Source organism: Notothenia rossii (genome assembly GCF_949606895.1).
Source record: "Notothenia rossii genome assembly, chromosome: 2".
Lineage (NCBI taxonomy): Eukaryota > Metazoa > Chordata > Actinopteri > Perciformes > Nototheniidae > Notothenia > Notothenia rossii.
The window spans coordinates 81685316-81701134 of NC_136904.1; the positions used below are offsets into that span (position 1 = coordinate 81685316).

The 15819-nt window shown below is 39.6% G+C and overlaps 1 protein-coding gene across 1 annotated transcript; it reads right to left on the bottom strand.

Moving 5' to 3' along the window:
- Positions 1-11408: 11408 nt before the first annotated feature.
- sox21b (SRY-box transcription factor 21b) lies at positions 11409-13566 on the bottom strand. Its single transcript, XM_079665608.1, has 2 exons — positions 13332-13566; positions 11409-13179 (listed from the first exon to the last, which is right to left on the bottom strand). The coding sequence occupies exon 2, from the start codon at positions 13160-13162 to the stop codon at positions 12434-12436; it is 729 nt and encodes a 242-aa protein (XP_079521734.1). The 5' UTR covers positions 13163-13179; positions 13332-13566; the 3' UTR covers positions 11409-12433.
- Positions 13567-15819: the final 2253 nt, after the last annotated feature.

A 15819-nucleotide genomic window follows, 5' to 3' on the forward strand; every position in this document is an offset into this window, starting at 1 on the left:
CAAAACATGCTTGAGGTCAATTATTTGGAAGATGCAAGTGATAAACTCATTACAGTATAAAGCCAATTCAAGGACAAGCAGCATGAAGAAGTGTGTTGTAGATTAATTGCCATTAAAGGTCAACATGCGTTCAAATTGACAAAGATGCTATCCATTTTTTATCAGAATGAAGTGCGCAGTATATGGGAAACCTATAATGCTCATTACATGCATTTAAATGAGTTTCTCCTAATTACTAATCAGTCTCTTGTACCATTAGAGATGGAAATTAGAAATACAAAACGACCCTTAGGCATCATTCACTGAGAATATATCAGAGTTTACTTTGTTGCTTGGCATTTTAAAACCTTCAACCTTCAAAACTTTCGCAAATATTAGAAAAATCCGAAGGCGGGAGAATCACTTTTTAGTACTTAAGCTGAAATGTGTATTAGTGTGTTACAATAAATAACTATTGTGTGTAAATATAACAGAGTAGTGTGGTATATTTGTGTTCATAAACAACAACAAAACTAAACATCTGAGTCTGAAAAAGAAATACAAAAAAACTATACTGTTTATTTTGCTATGCCCCAATCAGAATATTGGCTAGGCCCTTCAGTGATTCTTTCTTCAGTGATTCCCGCCCACCTCTCTGGCAGCTTACCGATTTACATTTGAGCATAATGCAGGCATTAGAGGAGGCACAAGGCAGCCCTGATAAGTTACAAAGTGCTCCAGGGGTAAACCTCGTAAGAGAGGGTTTGGAGTTATTTACAGCGTTCAAATCCTTCAAAAATTCATGTCTGGAGGATGAGATTGGTTTTGCAGTTGATGCTTTGCACACAAAGCAAACACAATGCATATGGAGGGTGTTTAGCTGTAAATGACCAGATGACATTAATTCTAATTGACTGATCTCATCTCATGCTCAGGACCAGCGTGTATGATACTGCTCAGGACACAAGGGTCCTGTCAAAGCACAATGTTACACACAAAGCAACAAAACAGAAACACTAAGATTGGCTTAAGAAATGAGGAACACAGGGGGCTAAAAATGATTTCTAAATGCAATTTAATTTTCAATGAAGCAATACTTAAGTTGTATGGCATTTTCTATTCAAAGATATGTTTTGATTGTGCAATTCTCATAATAAGAGTGCTCAAAAATTGCAAAGCCATTACAAAGGAAGTTAAAGGCAATGGAATTCATTCTTATCACAAATGCTTTCTGTACAGTTGTTCCATTTGAAATGCATTTAATTGCAAATAGAAAAGAAGAGAGAGAAAGCCAACAATGCGAGGGTCTGAAGCATTTTTCTCGTGTGCTTTGAGTGAGCGTATTCAAATCTAAGCGGGCAGACAATGAAGGAAAGGAATCGTGCTCTGAATAGCCTCTCTCTCTCTCCTTTTCATTCCCAGGCCAATTCACAGCCTTCCTCTTCTTTGCTGTTAGGGGCGGGCTTTCCACTCGCAGCTCAAACTTCCTCTGTAGAACAACACCTGATAGCAGTAGCAGCACACATGTAGTCACTATTCATCATGTCAATGTGAGAGACCTGCGTGGGAGTCAGGGGTCCTCTGTAAATACCGTTTATTACAATCTTCCTGACATACAAGCAGTTCATGTTGTGTTTTCATAGAGCTGTTTACCCACTCATTTGACAAGGATGCTGCTCCTCGCCTGCATCAGGCTTTGCATTTCCAGGCCCTTCCTCTAAAGCCATGGCCAAGCCCTGACCCAGGATCCCTCTCCCCACTCCTTCCACTGAGGGGAGGAGTATCTGGGGATCACGGGGCACAAAGTGCTTCAAGCCTGTGTCTTTGTTAGGGCAAGCAGGGAGAGAACACCCCCAGCAGATACGCTGACAATCTCATGGGAGCAAGAGAAGAAGTTGAAGCAAGAAAGTGCACCCTTCAAACTTTCCAGTGCAGTGCTAGGAATTCTATTTTTTCTCAACAAAGATTTATACATATTTATACAAGCCCAAATACTGATAGGAAGGTGGTAGGAAAAAAAATCTTGGAATTGCAGAGGTAAACTATATGTAAATGCCATAAAGTAATAGACTTGTAGTGCAAATCACACCATTTTATCTTTAATTTTGCTTTCGTACCCTCCCCTCTCCCCCCATCCTCTTTCCTCTGGCTTAAAGGTGCATCAGAGATATGCATTTAAGCATATTCAGAACACGGGGCGTGAAATTAAATGTGTGGCAGAGTGAGAAAAATATACAGACGCTGGAGATGCCTTAAAAATAGTCATTTATGCAGATGGAGAGGAGTGAAATCATTTGCAATGGGATGACCCTCTCTCCAAGCATTTCTCCCCTCACTGTTCTTCCCTAATCTTGCACTGTATCTTCATTTTTCATTGAACTTGCCAGTTTGCTGCTAAGCAGCCTTGTAGATAAGGCAAAGTGCTAAAAGGAGACGACAGAAGGAGCTCAGTGGGCCCGTTTCTATTGCACTTTCACCCAAGGCAATGGGCAGAATTTAACGGATTCCTTCCAACATATGTTTTTGCCAGATAAGTAAACAGTGTGTGTCGGAAATGAAAAAAAAGCATTTGCAATTTAATGACATTACAGCTCCCAGCTTAGCCCGCCGTGCTGCGAGGCGAGGAGCAGAGAAAGGGGAGAGCGGAAGAATGGAACCGGGTGTCATCAATGTTTTTTTTTCTTTTCCCTTGCAAGAAGCAGCACTGAATTCTTCTTATTCTTTTCAAACCCCTTCCCTTCTCCATCCCTTCCTGCTATTTTGTTCTCTTGCCCATAGTTTCCTCGCCTTTGTTGGAATGAAATTATCTATTATTTTATTCAGAAAAACTTGCCATCTCCTGCCATTCCACCCTCTCCAGCATCTGATTCTCTCCGATTTCCTGAGCTAAAAACACATCTCTCTTTGGCCATGGGTGCTCTTCCTCTCTCCTCTTCTCCCTCTCCCTATCTCTCCTCCACACCCCCACCCAACCCTGCTTCCCCTCCTTTGTCTGGCTTCATCAAAGTGCAATAGATGCTTGGCACAATAAAGAGTAGCAAGCCTCCATGTTGTCACAACGTTCAGACCTAATGTGAGGAGCAGATGAGTAGGAGAGAGGATCCCCTCAGAGTGAGTCTATATTTCAGTGGCAGTGAACGATCCATCCATCCCACGTGAAACTCAGTGATTTCCCTCCTTTCTCCCTGCCGGCTGTCAGGCAGCTGCCTTATTATAGAAGGCTAATTGTGCAGGAAAGCAGATTATGAGAGTGGCAGGATGTACTCCTTGACCATGTGCTAATGTGATGACAAGTTTGGGGACCCTCTAAGCAAAAAGCGTCGCACGCCAGGGCACTTTTGGCACTGGCTATAATCTGCCTTTGGTATTAACTCAGCAAACCGGCTTGTTTGAGTATGGATCAATCGCTCGCTCATTATTTTTACAAGAAAGCTTTATATTCAAGGCGCTTTCCTGGTGTTGATCTCTCATTAACCATGCTATGAAAATGCACTGGCAATCCCTGTGTAAGGGATACGTCACCCCAGGGCCCAGGCTTGCAGAAGCATGTTAAGGAGAAGAAGGGGCAGGAAATGTGGGTCAGTTGCCTTAGCCAAAACTTGAATTTCAGGTTTTGCTTAAAGCCCCCCGCTCGGCTTTTCTCTTTTAATGTGTTTTTGTTTGGCGGTGTTATGTTTTAAATGTCAGCCCCGGAGCTGTCCAGCAATTTAGGAGGCACAAAAAGCCATGTCTCAGTATCGCTTCCAAGTGTTCATGTTACCTCTGTAATCGCTGCTGGCTGCAACATTACACACTCTCCATTCACTCGTGGTCTTTTATCAACTCTGAGTGTATTGACTGTACAGGCAAAAGGTTAGATAGGGTCAGAATGAGGTGATAATATTACAGGACAAATAGAAATGCCTGATTTGCCGTGTTGAGTGGAGATATGGGATTATTACCCGCCTGCCACTAAACTAACTTATTTATCTGAGCAGAAAAGACCTGACATGTGACACTGGATGCGAAATCTGCATGAATTGAATTAGCTGTCAAGATGTATTGTGCATCAAATTAAGGGGGGAAATATTTCAACCTGTTTACACATTTCTTATACAAACATCCAACAATCCACGGTGCTCAGACATCCGTTTGTCTGACAAGAGATCATGATGCATGTGCTATGAAAAATAGAGGATTTTGCCATATTTGGCTTCAGTGTGCTGGCATGGTGAATGACGCAACAGGAAAATGAACCTGACAGCACCAGGCAGCGGCTCTGCATTTCCTTTGCGCCCTACATACACACATCTCTTATTATTGCTCTACAGCTATGTATATTTTTACACCTGTCTGCACTGATATCAAAGTGTAGAGCTCTGCTTTTAGACATTCAAGTTTATTTGGGACTCTTGTAAGAGTTTGTATGGTTGCCATCTCCTTTAAAAAAAAGTGTTGCTATTCCAACGGTTTCATACCATTTATATAAAAAGACCTGTCAAAGGGCAATGTTCCACTTGACCCAATTTAATGTTTCATACAAACAACGGCAGTGTGTTAAAATGTAAAGGCTGAAATGTATAGTCGCATGTAGCAACATTTCAATGTAATATGCTATTATTATTATTCATACCATACTTGTATACATGGCCTACTGTGGCTCATCTGGACAACTTTTTACTTTGAAAGAGAAGAGGCTGAATCTTACATGCAGAATACAAAAAAAAGCATTTAGAGAGGAGGACCTCTCAGTGGCGAGGTACTTCAGCAGCTTCTATAGCCTTGTAACATTTTCATTAGCAGCACAGTGAGAGTGAAGGCCAAACTTGTGATTGCTTTCTCTGTTTCACATCCTTTTATAGATCCATTTCATTCTCCCCACACACAAGCAGACAAAGCAAATATAAATGCAATGTTCAAAAGCCATTACTTTCAATGTAACCCTTTCTGTGGTAACAAAGAACATGGAAAATGTCCACTGCACAATATGACCAGGCACAGCGTGATGATGGGGCTAAAGACTGTGGGATGTCTGAAGGACCCCTGCACGTGACGTCTGGTAGGAGCATTCATAATAGATTTGTTCTGAGGATCTTCGCTTTACTTTCCAATTAAGGTATGAAGTCATGCTCCTTCATCAGTATAAGTAATGGCACATTTCATGAAGCAGCCATGTTTTGAGATGAAACACGCTGTTTGCATGTTTTGGCTTTTCTGCAGACTGTGATAAGGTGCCCGTACAAATGATTGCTTTGCTGTCATCAAGGTACACGCACTTGCCTTCTTTATATCGTCATTAGTGAGGCATCTATATGGTTGTTCCAGTGCATTACACCATGGCTGCAAAACTGTGTTTGTGGAGAAAAGCAGCGACAGACATGAGATCAATGTCAGCTCGACTAGACACCATTACACTTGACACTTTAAAATTCAATACCATAAACATCTACGAAGAAATTGCCTTCTGCAATATGGACTGGAATCTCTTTAACAAAAAAGTAGTGCACGAAAAATAACAAGCCGCTCTCCACTGATAGAGACAAAATACAAGTTTCCATCCACTGAATGCATTATCCAGTACTCCAACATTTCAGTACACGAAGATTAGCTACGGAGCGACATATCATTTGGCAATGATCTATTTTGTCACCGTTAATTACAACAAGTCTGCGAAATATGACAGCTAAACCGCGGTTTCACAATACAGGGTGTGAATCCCAAATCAAGCTTTGCACACCATAATCCTGTTAAAATGTAATAAATAATCCCTGTGAATTAATGTTGGCAATATTTCATTTTAATATGATTTTGAAAAAACAGGAGAAAGAGGGGAAATTGATGGCATTACAGCTCACTCACTTCAAGTGTGGTTGTGAGTGTGCAGGAGGAAATCATTGCTTCTCATTAAAGGTGCAATCTTCGAGCCCTGCAGATCTTTGTTGTAATAACTGGGGGAAATAATCTCTTTATTGATAGGCACATGTAGCAGAAAGTATGCCAACTGACAGGTACTTATCTTTTGCCTGTGTCCTGTGTTATAGAAAGATATCATTCTTTGTGACTGCCCCTCGGGGCATCAGCTCTTCAACTTCATTATTTCTACTTATGATAGATATATTTTTTCATGAAAAACCTGCAAATTAATACGAGAGCCAGCAATCTCTGCCAGCGGTCATTTGGAAATGGAACAAAAAATGTCATGTCAGTTTAAAGAACATTTTTTAAGGCTGTTCACTGACATTATTCTAATTTATTGATGGATTCATAGAATAATCCTATGCCTCGTGTTTTGGGTTATTAACTTAATGATTTCAGTGAGTACCCAGCAGCTAGAGGATCTTTTGAAAAAGACTAATCGTGTCAGGAATTCAATTGTGTCAGCGGCAACATCTGCACTTCTTTTTCCTCAAGTAAAAACACTTGTCCTTGTATGTAGTATTCTCACATTAAAGTGTGTATTTTCAAACCAGCCTTGTCTTATATTCATGCTTGAGCAGGAATTGTGAAATGATTCTGCTTGTTATAAAACTGAATCTGAATAAAATAGTTATCAGTGCAGTTAGTTCCTTTAGACAGCAGTGGGAGCTTCAGAGTCTGCTTCTCAAGTATTTCCTTCTGTATTAAACTGACTTGGAAACACCAATCTCAAAAAGGTTTTCTTCTATCTGTTTAGAAAGACCTCAGACTATGTAGATTATTCTTAAAATAATCCGCCCGACTTTTTTAGATTTTGTGGGGGCATGGATATTCCTTGTTCATTTACTGATAAGAAAAGTAAACGCTTGTGTTTGACATTTTACTTCCTCATTGTTCGGGGTTCCACACATTTCATATGCAAAAATAATGTAAAATAATTAAATTAAACTTTTTTTTTGTATTCAATATATGTTTCCTATGTGTTTTATTTTCTTCTGAGTTAATAATATCCAATATATGTAGGGGCCAGGAGGCAAAGTGGTTTCTCTTTGCTTTTGCCAAACTATGGGATTGACCATTTGAGGAAGCAGACTTAGTAAAACAATTTAAAACAAGCTTTGGTATTGCACCAAAGAATAATATGTTTCAATTTAAATATGTTATAAAGTTATGTATGAGGAAATGCATATATTATGTTTTGCCAAATTGTCATAAACAGACAAGTTATTTTATTTCAAGTTAATGAGATGCCAGAGAGGTTTCATTTTCTGCTATAAACCTCTTGTTGACAAGCTATGTAAAAGTCCAATTAAAGTAATATAAAATTCTGACAAGTGTGTTTGTGAACACACTTATTCGGGATTTGGGGGAAATGCTGCACACAGTCAGATATAAATGATGTAAAAGTAAATTGTACATAGCTGACATCCCGAAAAGATCTAACATGTAATATTCTGTTATTTAAATAAATACAAAATATAATAATTGTATTTGAATATATTTTCAGCTGTTACAAAGGACCCTGATTTCCAAGCCCCCAAACAGAGCAATAGACTTAAAGGAGATCATCTGTTTTACCCCCAACAATATGTGTTCCTAAACCAGCAACTACAGGGCATTACTGTATGTTTCCATATAATGTCTATGATTTCATCAGCTACGATCAGGACATCAAAAATAAATAAATATTCTACTCATTCAAGAAGCGTCCTGAAATGCACTTAACATAGTGATAAATAAGAGCTGGGCTATGTTATTGTTTCTATCTCAGAAGCATTAACGCCAGACAATCTACCAGACAACTAAGAGGGCAGATCACTCGTCTCACCTGCAAAACTCTAGATTACCTCAAACACCCCCCTACCCCCACCCACCTGCCCCCTATCTAATTCAAGCGTTCCTCCCTCTGAACTCCAGCAGGGGTCCATCGACATATTGCATTATGTACTATTAAACAAACTTGGACTTCTTAAAGCAGAGTCAGACTTCAGAGGCTGTGGCATGTTTATAGGCACGGTCTGTACAGTACACAGAGATTTCTCATTTCTCTTGGTGACCTTGGGCACAGTGACATGAACGGTTTTGAGGCTTTGATTTGCCACGTTGAGGGGTTACGGAAAAGGTGCAATGCAAGATAATTTGGGCATTTTTTTTCCCTCCTGGGAGCATAGAAAAGTAAGAAATACAGCACTTCATACTCTGGAGATTACAGGTAATATGGCACACAGCCTTCATAAACATTCTTGACCCAACCTGATGATGGAGATATTGCTCCAGGTGAGACTTTTCACACTTTGATTTGCCTAAAATGAAATGGGGAAGTCAGTGATCAAGACCCTTTGAGGTTCCTCGAGAAGCCAGCACTGGCTGAATATCTCCCAGCGCTGCACACAGCACACATGCTTTAACAACCAGGTTAGCAAGAGGCATACTCCTGCAAATAAACAGAGAAAATATCCTCAAAGAGATGATATTGATGTATTATTCATGTCAGAAAAAAAATCTAAAATGATCCATCTCAAGCTATTGAAGCCAGGTGATAATCCACATGCTTGTGGGGCAGCCCTGGGCGAATTAGGGATGAGGAAGCCATTGTACGTCCCTCTAAGGTCAACATGGTTGAACCGGTGATACATATGTATGTTAATTTGCCTAATCTCACTTCTACAAATGTCTTACAGGCACATAAAGGGTTTAACACTAAGACATAATGATATCAGGGCATCAGACGGGGGGCTTATGAAAACATGGGGCAGCCATAGCTTTAAATCTTCTATAGAAACCTTTAAACCGGCTGTCAAATAGCAAGACAAGTGCGGTAAGGATTTCAAATTTTATTTTCTTAATACAAAATTAAAAGATTAATTCCCCAGTTAAAGTTCATCTACAGTCAATATATATAAAAACACGCGTAGTACCAGAGTTTAAATCACTGATTTAAATAAAAAAGACTTTGCATCATCTAGCCATATACATATTGTGTTTATATATATATATTTATATATTCTCATATGTATGCATATTGTGTTTATATATATATATTCTCATATGTATGCATATTGTGTTTATATGCATATTGTGTTTATATATATAAACTGGTTTTTATTGAACCTATAGGTTCAATAAAAACCACTGACAGTGTCATCACTTCAGAACTGGATTTCCTGTTGGCTCTGAATTAGACAGAAATCAATAAATATGCAACTAAATTCATACGAAGACTGCTTCTGTAGATGGACTATTCTTTTTAAACACTCTCACTTTATATGTGTTTAACACTCTCCTAATGCCAAGAAGAAATTAAGTTATATTTGATACATGACTAATACTTAATGGCTAGTTTATTTAAATGTGTTCAATTAAACAACATTTTTATTTAATGTTTTCCTGCCCGCTTGAGTTTATCCTGTGTTTTGACAAGAGTTCAAATTGTATAGCAGCTTTTACATCAGGTCAGATGTTTATCACAATGTATCTATCATCTATAACCACATAATATTTAGCAACTAATTGTGTGGATTGAAAGAAATTAAGGTTATCAGGCCATATGTAAATTAGTTATTGTAAAAGTTATTCCTTGACAACAATTTAAAAAAACACAAGCTATTTAAGCCTGTTTAAGGTGAAAAAACTAAAGTAAAGGGAGGCTGAAACCCTGAGAAATCTACATAATTTTGGTTGAATATAAATATGTGTATCTTAACTGAAATCCTGTGGGAAACAGGTTGTGTTGACCCTGATTTATTGAGGAATTTAAATTCAGGAGTGAAAAACATTTTAAAAGAAAAAGTTTTCTCCTACTTATTTCCATAGTTGCATCTCCACCTTTCCCATTCAGTTCCCATCTTAGAAAAAAACAAAACATAGGCTATCCATTCAAAAGGCATTTAGTCCATTTCTTTCTTGGCCGGTAAACCTATTCATCAATTGTTCTGTCTTGTAGATTGCATTCTAATGCTAATCTAGCGTGTTAAATATCTTTTTGTTCCCCTTTCACCGTTTTGTCATTCAGTTTATCCAGTTTTGGCCACCCATTTTATTTATTTATGCGCCTGCTTCTATTCATGCGCTCATGTATTTTTTATTATGTTGTTTCACTGTCATGCAGTGTCAACTCACTCTATTCAATGTGGGCTACTTGAAGGGCTTGCAGGGACAAAGCTTGTACACATTGCAGTGCTATTCACTCCGGCCAGCTGGATCGGCTGAAAAAACCTTGTGAAAAGAAATCCTCCACAACGGACACAGAAGAAGTGCACAATGCTAACAGTTTTCCAAATACCACTGATTGCTTTCATCACAATGAGGGAAAGCAGCCGCTTTTGCTGAGCTCCACTTCAACAAACAACACTCTCACAAAACCTCCCAACCCACGTTTTGTTCCCAGACAAAACCTCCTCGACCGTCTAAACGCTCCCAGAGTAGAAAAAAGGTTCTTTCAGCTTTCTTCCCCTTTTCCTCCAGAAGAAAAAAATATAATAAAAAGGCAAAAGAAAGAGAAAGAAATGGCCACTGACTGAACTCGTAATGCAAGTTTCTTACAGAAAGGACGACCTTGTCTGTGTTTTGATCAGAAAGCTGTTTTACCATTATACCTATAATTATTTAAAAGTTAGCCTTGATACACGTTGATACTCAAATGTATTTAATTTTGTGGCATAAAGCAAAAATAACATTGCACAATTTCACTATTCATAAAAAATATATATAGGCATGGCCTCAAAGGCACTTTATAACTTAGAGAAAATAATCTACATTTTCTTTTGAACAACTCTGAACCGATGTTTTCAAGACTGTAAATGAAACACAAGGTCACTTGCGCGTTCTTTTCGGGGCCAAGAAGGAAGTTCCGTGGAGAGAAGTGATCGGGGTGTTACAATGGAGAACAGAGTGCTGAAAGGGTTTAATTAACCGTGACGGAGATAATTATCCCTGGACTGTCCAAATTAGTTTTGCATAATCGCTCTGATCCTTATGAATTAATCTCTCAGTGTAACATAGGAGGGGCAGTTCGCTTAAACAACAATACAAGTTATAGATCTAATATGAAATGCAGTGCACCAACACCTTCTACATGTACGCGCACGCGAGATCGTGCACTCTTTAGAACAGGTGATCAGCGTGTTTTTGTTTCTGTCCACGAGCCTTTAATTAATATTAAATGAACTTTGTTTTTCTTTTCAGACTTGGGTGCGCAGAGACACTCGGCTCAGGTTTTTTTTAAAGCCTCAAAGAAGAGCTTGTTCTGCAGCTTAAAAGCAGCTCTTTTTTCTTTTTCGACCTTGCATGGGAAAAGAAAGCTCAGAGTACTACACAGTTTTATCTTCCCTCCTATTCACGATTAAAATTGTGATAAATAAGGTTTTGGCTTTTGATTACAATGGGCTGATTTAGATTTCCCCCCAGTATTGCCATTCAAAGCGCGGACAAAAGCGGCCTGTTGAGGATACCTTACACTTCACCTGGACTGAGGAGCAGGAAAAGAAAAGATAACCATCTTGTTCATCTCATCAAGAACTACAGCTGCGATTCCCTTCCGTTTAATCCGAATAGGCTTTATTGTAGTCCTTCGCTCAACAAGTGAACAGTATTGAAGTACATAACGGAGGTTAAAGAAAACACAAAACATACAAATTCCATAAGAGTTAGTTAAAAAGTATTTTTTCTGCTGCACATGATACGAGGAGTGGGTGGGTGATGATCAAGAAATGATGAACTCCTTGAACAAACTTCCCTTTGCATTTAAATTGTAACTTTTTTACAGTTTGAAGTGAAAAAAAGGTTTAATAAATCAAACCCACTGAAATTGAATATCCCATTGAAAATAAATTACATCCTCAACGTTTCATGTGCAAATATTACAGAACTAGTCGTGTCCTTTTTAAAATTGTCTGGGTCACCATAGATTCCACTAAACAATAAATATTACAGACATCTATAAAACGGTTTAAAAACTCAAAATATACACAGCACTTCTAGTGAAATGCGTAGGTTCCTGGCCCTATCTCAAACACTAAGCCTATAACGGCAAATAAACTAGAGTCATTTTTATCTGTACACATTTACAGTCATACAGGACAGGAGAAATGTTGTGATAAATCCTCCCTGATCCATTAATTACAACCCATTAGCCCCGATGTATCTGAGAGAAAATCCTGTGATTATGGTCAGTGTGTATGCTGCCTTTGATTCCAACAGGTTAGGCAAAGCAGGTGCAACTTGCAAAAAATAGAAATCAAATGGTGTACCTTTCAAAATGGGTTTTTCACAAAATGCTCTGATACCCTTTCCTCAAATGTTTGCCATCCTTTAGTCCTTCCCCTGTGGGCTGTGAGAGGTGATGGCTGCTGGGTAATAATAGATTAGAGAGTTCTCTAAATAAGCAGTACCTTAGATAAAGGCATTAATCAATATACATACACATGTGATATCTGAGACGACGAGCACTTCATCACATGAACAAGGTTTGTGCATGCATAATAAAACTCTTGCATGAATAGCTTTTTTTTTTGTTTTTGTTTTCACATTTCATTTTCTCAGAAGTCCAACGCGGGCCTTATCATAATGCTGCAGCATATGCAGGGTACGGTTCAAGTTGAGGTTTTCCCATCCCGGGGAGTAAGATGTATGCTAAGGGCGGCTGCAGTCCTGCTGTGGGCCAGCCCGTACAGTTACAAGGGATCATGTAGCCTGGGTTTCCCGGGGACGGGTGTGAGTGAGTGTGGGCGTGCGTCCCACCAATGCCAGTCCCGAAAGCCGCACTTCCCGGCGGGTAGCCCAACGGAGACCCGTACGGAAACGAATGCGGAGAAAGCTCAGTCATCTTGGATCCCAGGTCAAAAAAGGAATAGGGGTTTGACATGGAGGGGTTGAAGAAGACCCTCGCCGCTGCGGCCGCCGCTGCCGCTGCTGCCTTGTCCGGGTGTCCCATGAGGGACTCATGAAGTCCAACGGAAAGCCCGTTCACTTTCAGCGCGTCGTGCTCCCCGAGGTTGTAGGGCACAGGGAAAGAAAACTTATCTTTTTTCATCAGAGTCTTGGGCTTCCGTCTCGGTCTGTATTTATAGTCTGGGTGTTCCTTCATGTGCATCGCTCGCAGTCGTTTGGCTTCGTCGATGAATGGCCTCTTCTCAGACTCGCTGAGAAGTTTCCACTCCGCTCCTAATCTCTTGCTGATCTCGGAGTTGTGCATTTTCGGGTTTTCCTGAGCCATTTTTCTGCGCTGGGCTCTGGACCAGACCATGAAAGCATTCATCGGGCGTTTGACGTGATCCATTGGTTTAGACATGTTGGCACAAACTCTATCTGTAAGAATAACATTTGGAAAATAATTTTAAGTATACACAACTTGCCAAATATGAACAAAACCACACACAAAACTCATTTAGAAAGTTGTGAAATACAGTTGTGTTAATTTAAACTATACAACAAGTGAAACTCCTGTTTTGGCTACTTACTTAGACTTCAGTTCTTCATCCCTCCGATGAATATCGTCAGTAAAGTACAAGTGGCAGCGTCCTTACGAAAGCTCAACTTATGTTTTCTGCTCCATGGTGGAATCCACCGGTGATACGCCTTTAGCAAAGAAGAGAAGAAGAAAAAAAAGCTGTCTTGTTTTCCTCCCGTCGCCAGAGACTTCCGACCACCACTCAGCAGCTGCGTTTACGCGAATGGATGAGAACTCCCGCTTGCCCCATGTGAAATACAGGGTTGTGTGGCAGGTAGTGAAAGTACCACTGGCGCATGCGCAGTTGGCACGGAGTACGCAGGCGACTTGCTGAATGATTTTTGAAAAATCCCACCCTGTTTGAACGGGAAACACTTCTTGTGGTATTATATATCTTCATTTATTAATCTCATTAGCTTCATATTCTCAATTCATTTAGCTAATGATAAACTTGTCTCATTGGAATCGTTCAGTTTAATCACAGTAATTAAACATTTTTAAAGAGACAGGTGCACCTGACATACCTGAGGGTGGCAGCACGTATAAGCATCTCACTGATACACTGACAGTGAACGCAGCAGACAGGTTCTGGAAGTTCAACTTACATTGAATCTGAGCCATCAAACACTTAATTGAACTCTCCTTTATTTACAACATTTATTATTACACGCCTGTTTCATTTGTTTACTTGACAATCTGGTGTCACTCCACTTTCTCACCTTTCATCCACTGTCCCTCTGCCTGTCTCTTCCCTCACCCATCCGCGGCACAAAGTAGGCTAGTGTGTAAGAGGTAAAGAATGTCTTCTTTAATTTTCTGATATTGTGGCATTTGTCGTAAATACTCAAATGCTGAGGAGGTCTGAAGTGTTTCTAATCGCGCTTGGTGAAATTAATTACTTTCCTGAAATCCCCCTTTTCACTTTCACTTCAAAGGACTTTCCCAAGGGCAGCGAATCGACAACTGAAATTAGGTTGTCGAATATTCAACTAAGCAATTACAGTTATCTGCGGGACTTGTTGAGTAAATTGTAGGTTTAAGTGGTTTGTTCTCGCACCTTCCCCGTTGTACACAATTATATATGTACAAAAAAGGAAATAGAGAAGGGCTGTATCGAACAATATTATAAATCAGGAATTAGGCTTTAGGTCGAGCGTTTAAATTAGGATATAAATGGATGTCAAATTAAATTTACTGTAGACTTACTGTTGTTCTTATTTAACGGATTAGCATAATCTAAGGACAGTTTATACATCACACAATGTTGAATTGTTATTATTATAATTATGATTATAATAAAATACAAATATTGTACACATAATGTATATTTTAACAAGCATATTATTGGAAGTGTGGAAGTTGAGTGATGACGCTGACCTATCCAAAAGTGGTGCGCAATTTCTAAGACACAGCGCCCTAAATCGCTGCAGTTTGCGTTTGTTTTACATTTTCTGTTAACAAGGATTTGGGTTGTTTTATTGCACTGCAGAAAAAGCTCACTGAGGGATCGCTCTTTTGTCTCAAGTAGGAAACCCGACAAGGTGAGGATGATCCGCGCCAAGAGGACGAGATGAGAGACAAACCTGCAGCTAAACTAAACTGAGCCACAGCATCTCTCAACACCGTGCGCCCCTTTTGTCGGCTTGTCATTCACCTCGATAACATTACTGCAATGAAGCGCTCCACTCACTCCGCACGAGCACAAGCCTCTCGTGACACAAACGGGCAAAAATTGCTATGAATTATATGAATAAGTTACGGTGGAAAGTTCTTATCGGGAGCTGACAATAAAGGTGTGGAATCCAGTGTGTGCACATTCTCACTAAAGAGTTCATACTTTTTTACTCCTCTCTGCAGTTTTATTTTAATTTTATTGTTCGACCATGTAGAAAAATACATCACTATGGCACTATTTTTTGTAATAACGTGTTATGATTTCATCCGATGCAGGGCCTATTTTGAGCCTGCATAACAGGAGCAGGTGCAGCCATGCAGCACGTTTTCTACTCATCAAAATGTCAAGATTCGTTGTATTTATTCTACAAAACAGCTTGTTATTTTGCAGGCTGAGAAAAAACAATAATTTATTCAGTTAAGTAATTTAATGAAGATCTGATTTAAAAAAAAAAGAAGAAGAAAAATGACAGCAAGAGTCTGTGTTTCCCCCCCTCTTTTACCTCAGCCTGGGTCCTGGAAATAACACTTAAATAATTCAAGATGAGTTAGTGAGAGTCGCAGAATTACCTGCCGATAAAGACCGGGTCCAGCCTCTGAGACGGAGCCAGCACTCCCACCTCACAGCACACTGATGATAAGACTGAATAGAAAAATATCATGCAAATAGAAGGCAGACAGCAGCAACAACAAGCCCATGGGGACATATTCCTACCCGGAGAGATCGCACACAGTTCACTCTAAAGTGCTAAAGCCATCACTCTGAAATAGGAGCCCCTGGAGGTGCAACAATCTTCATGATAGCACCAAACAGTTTATTCTGC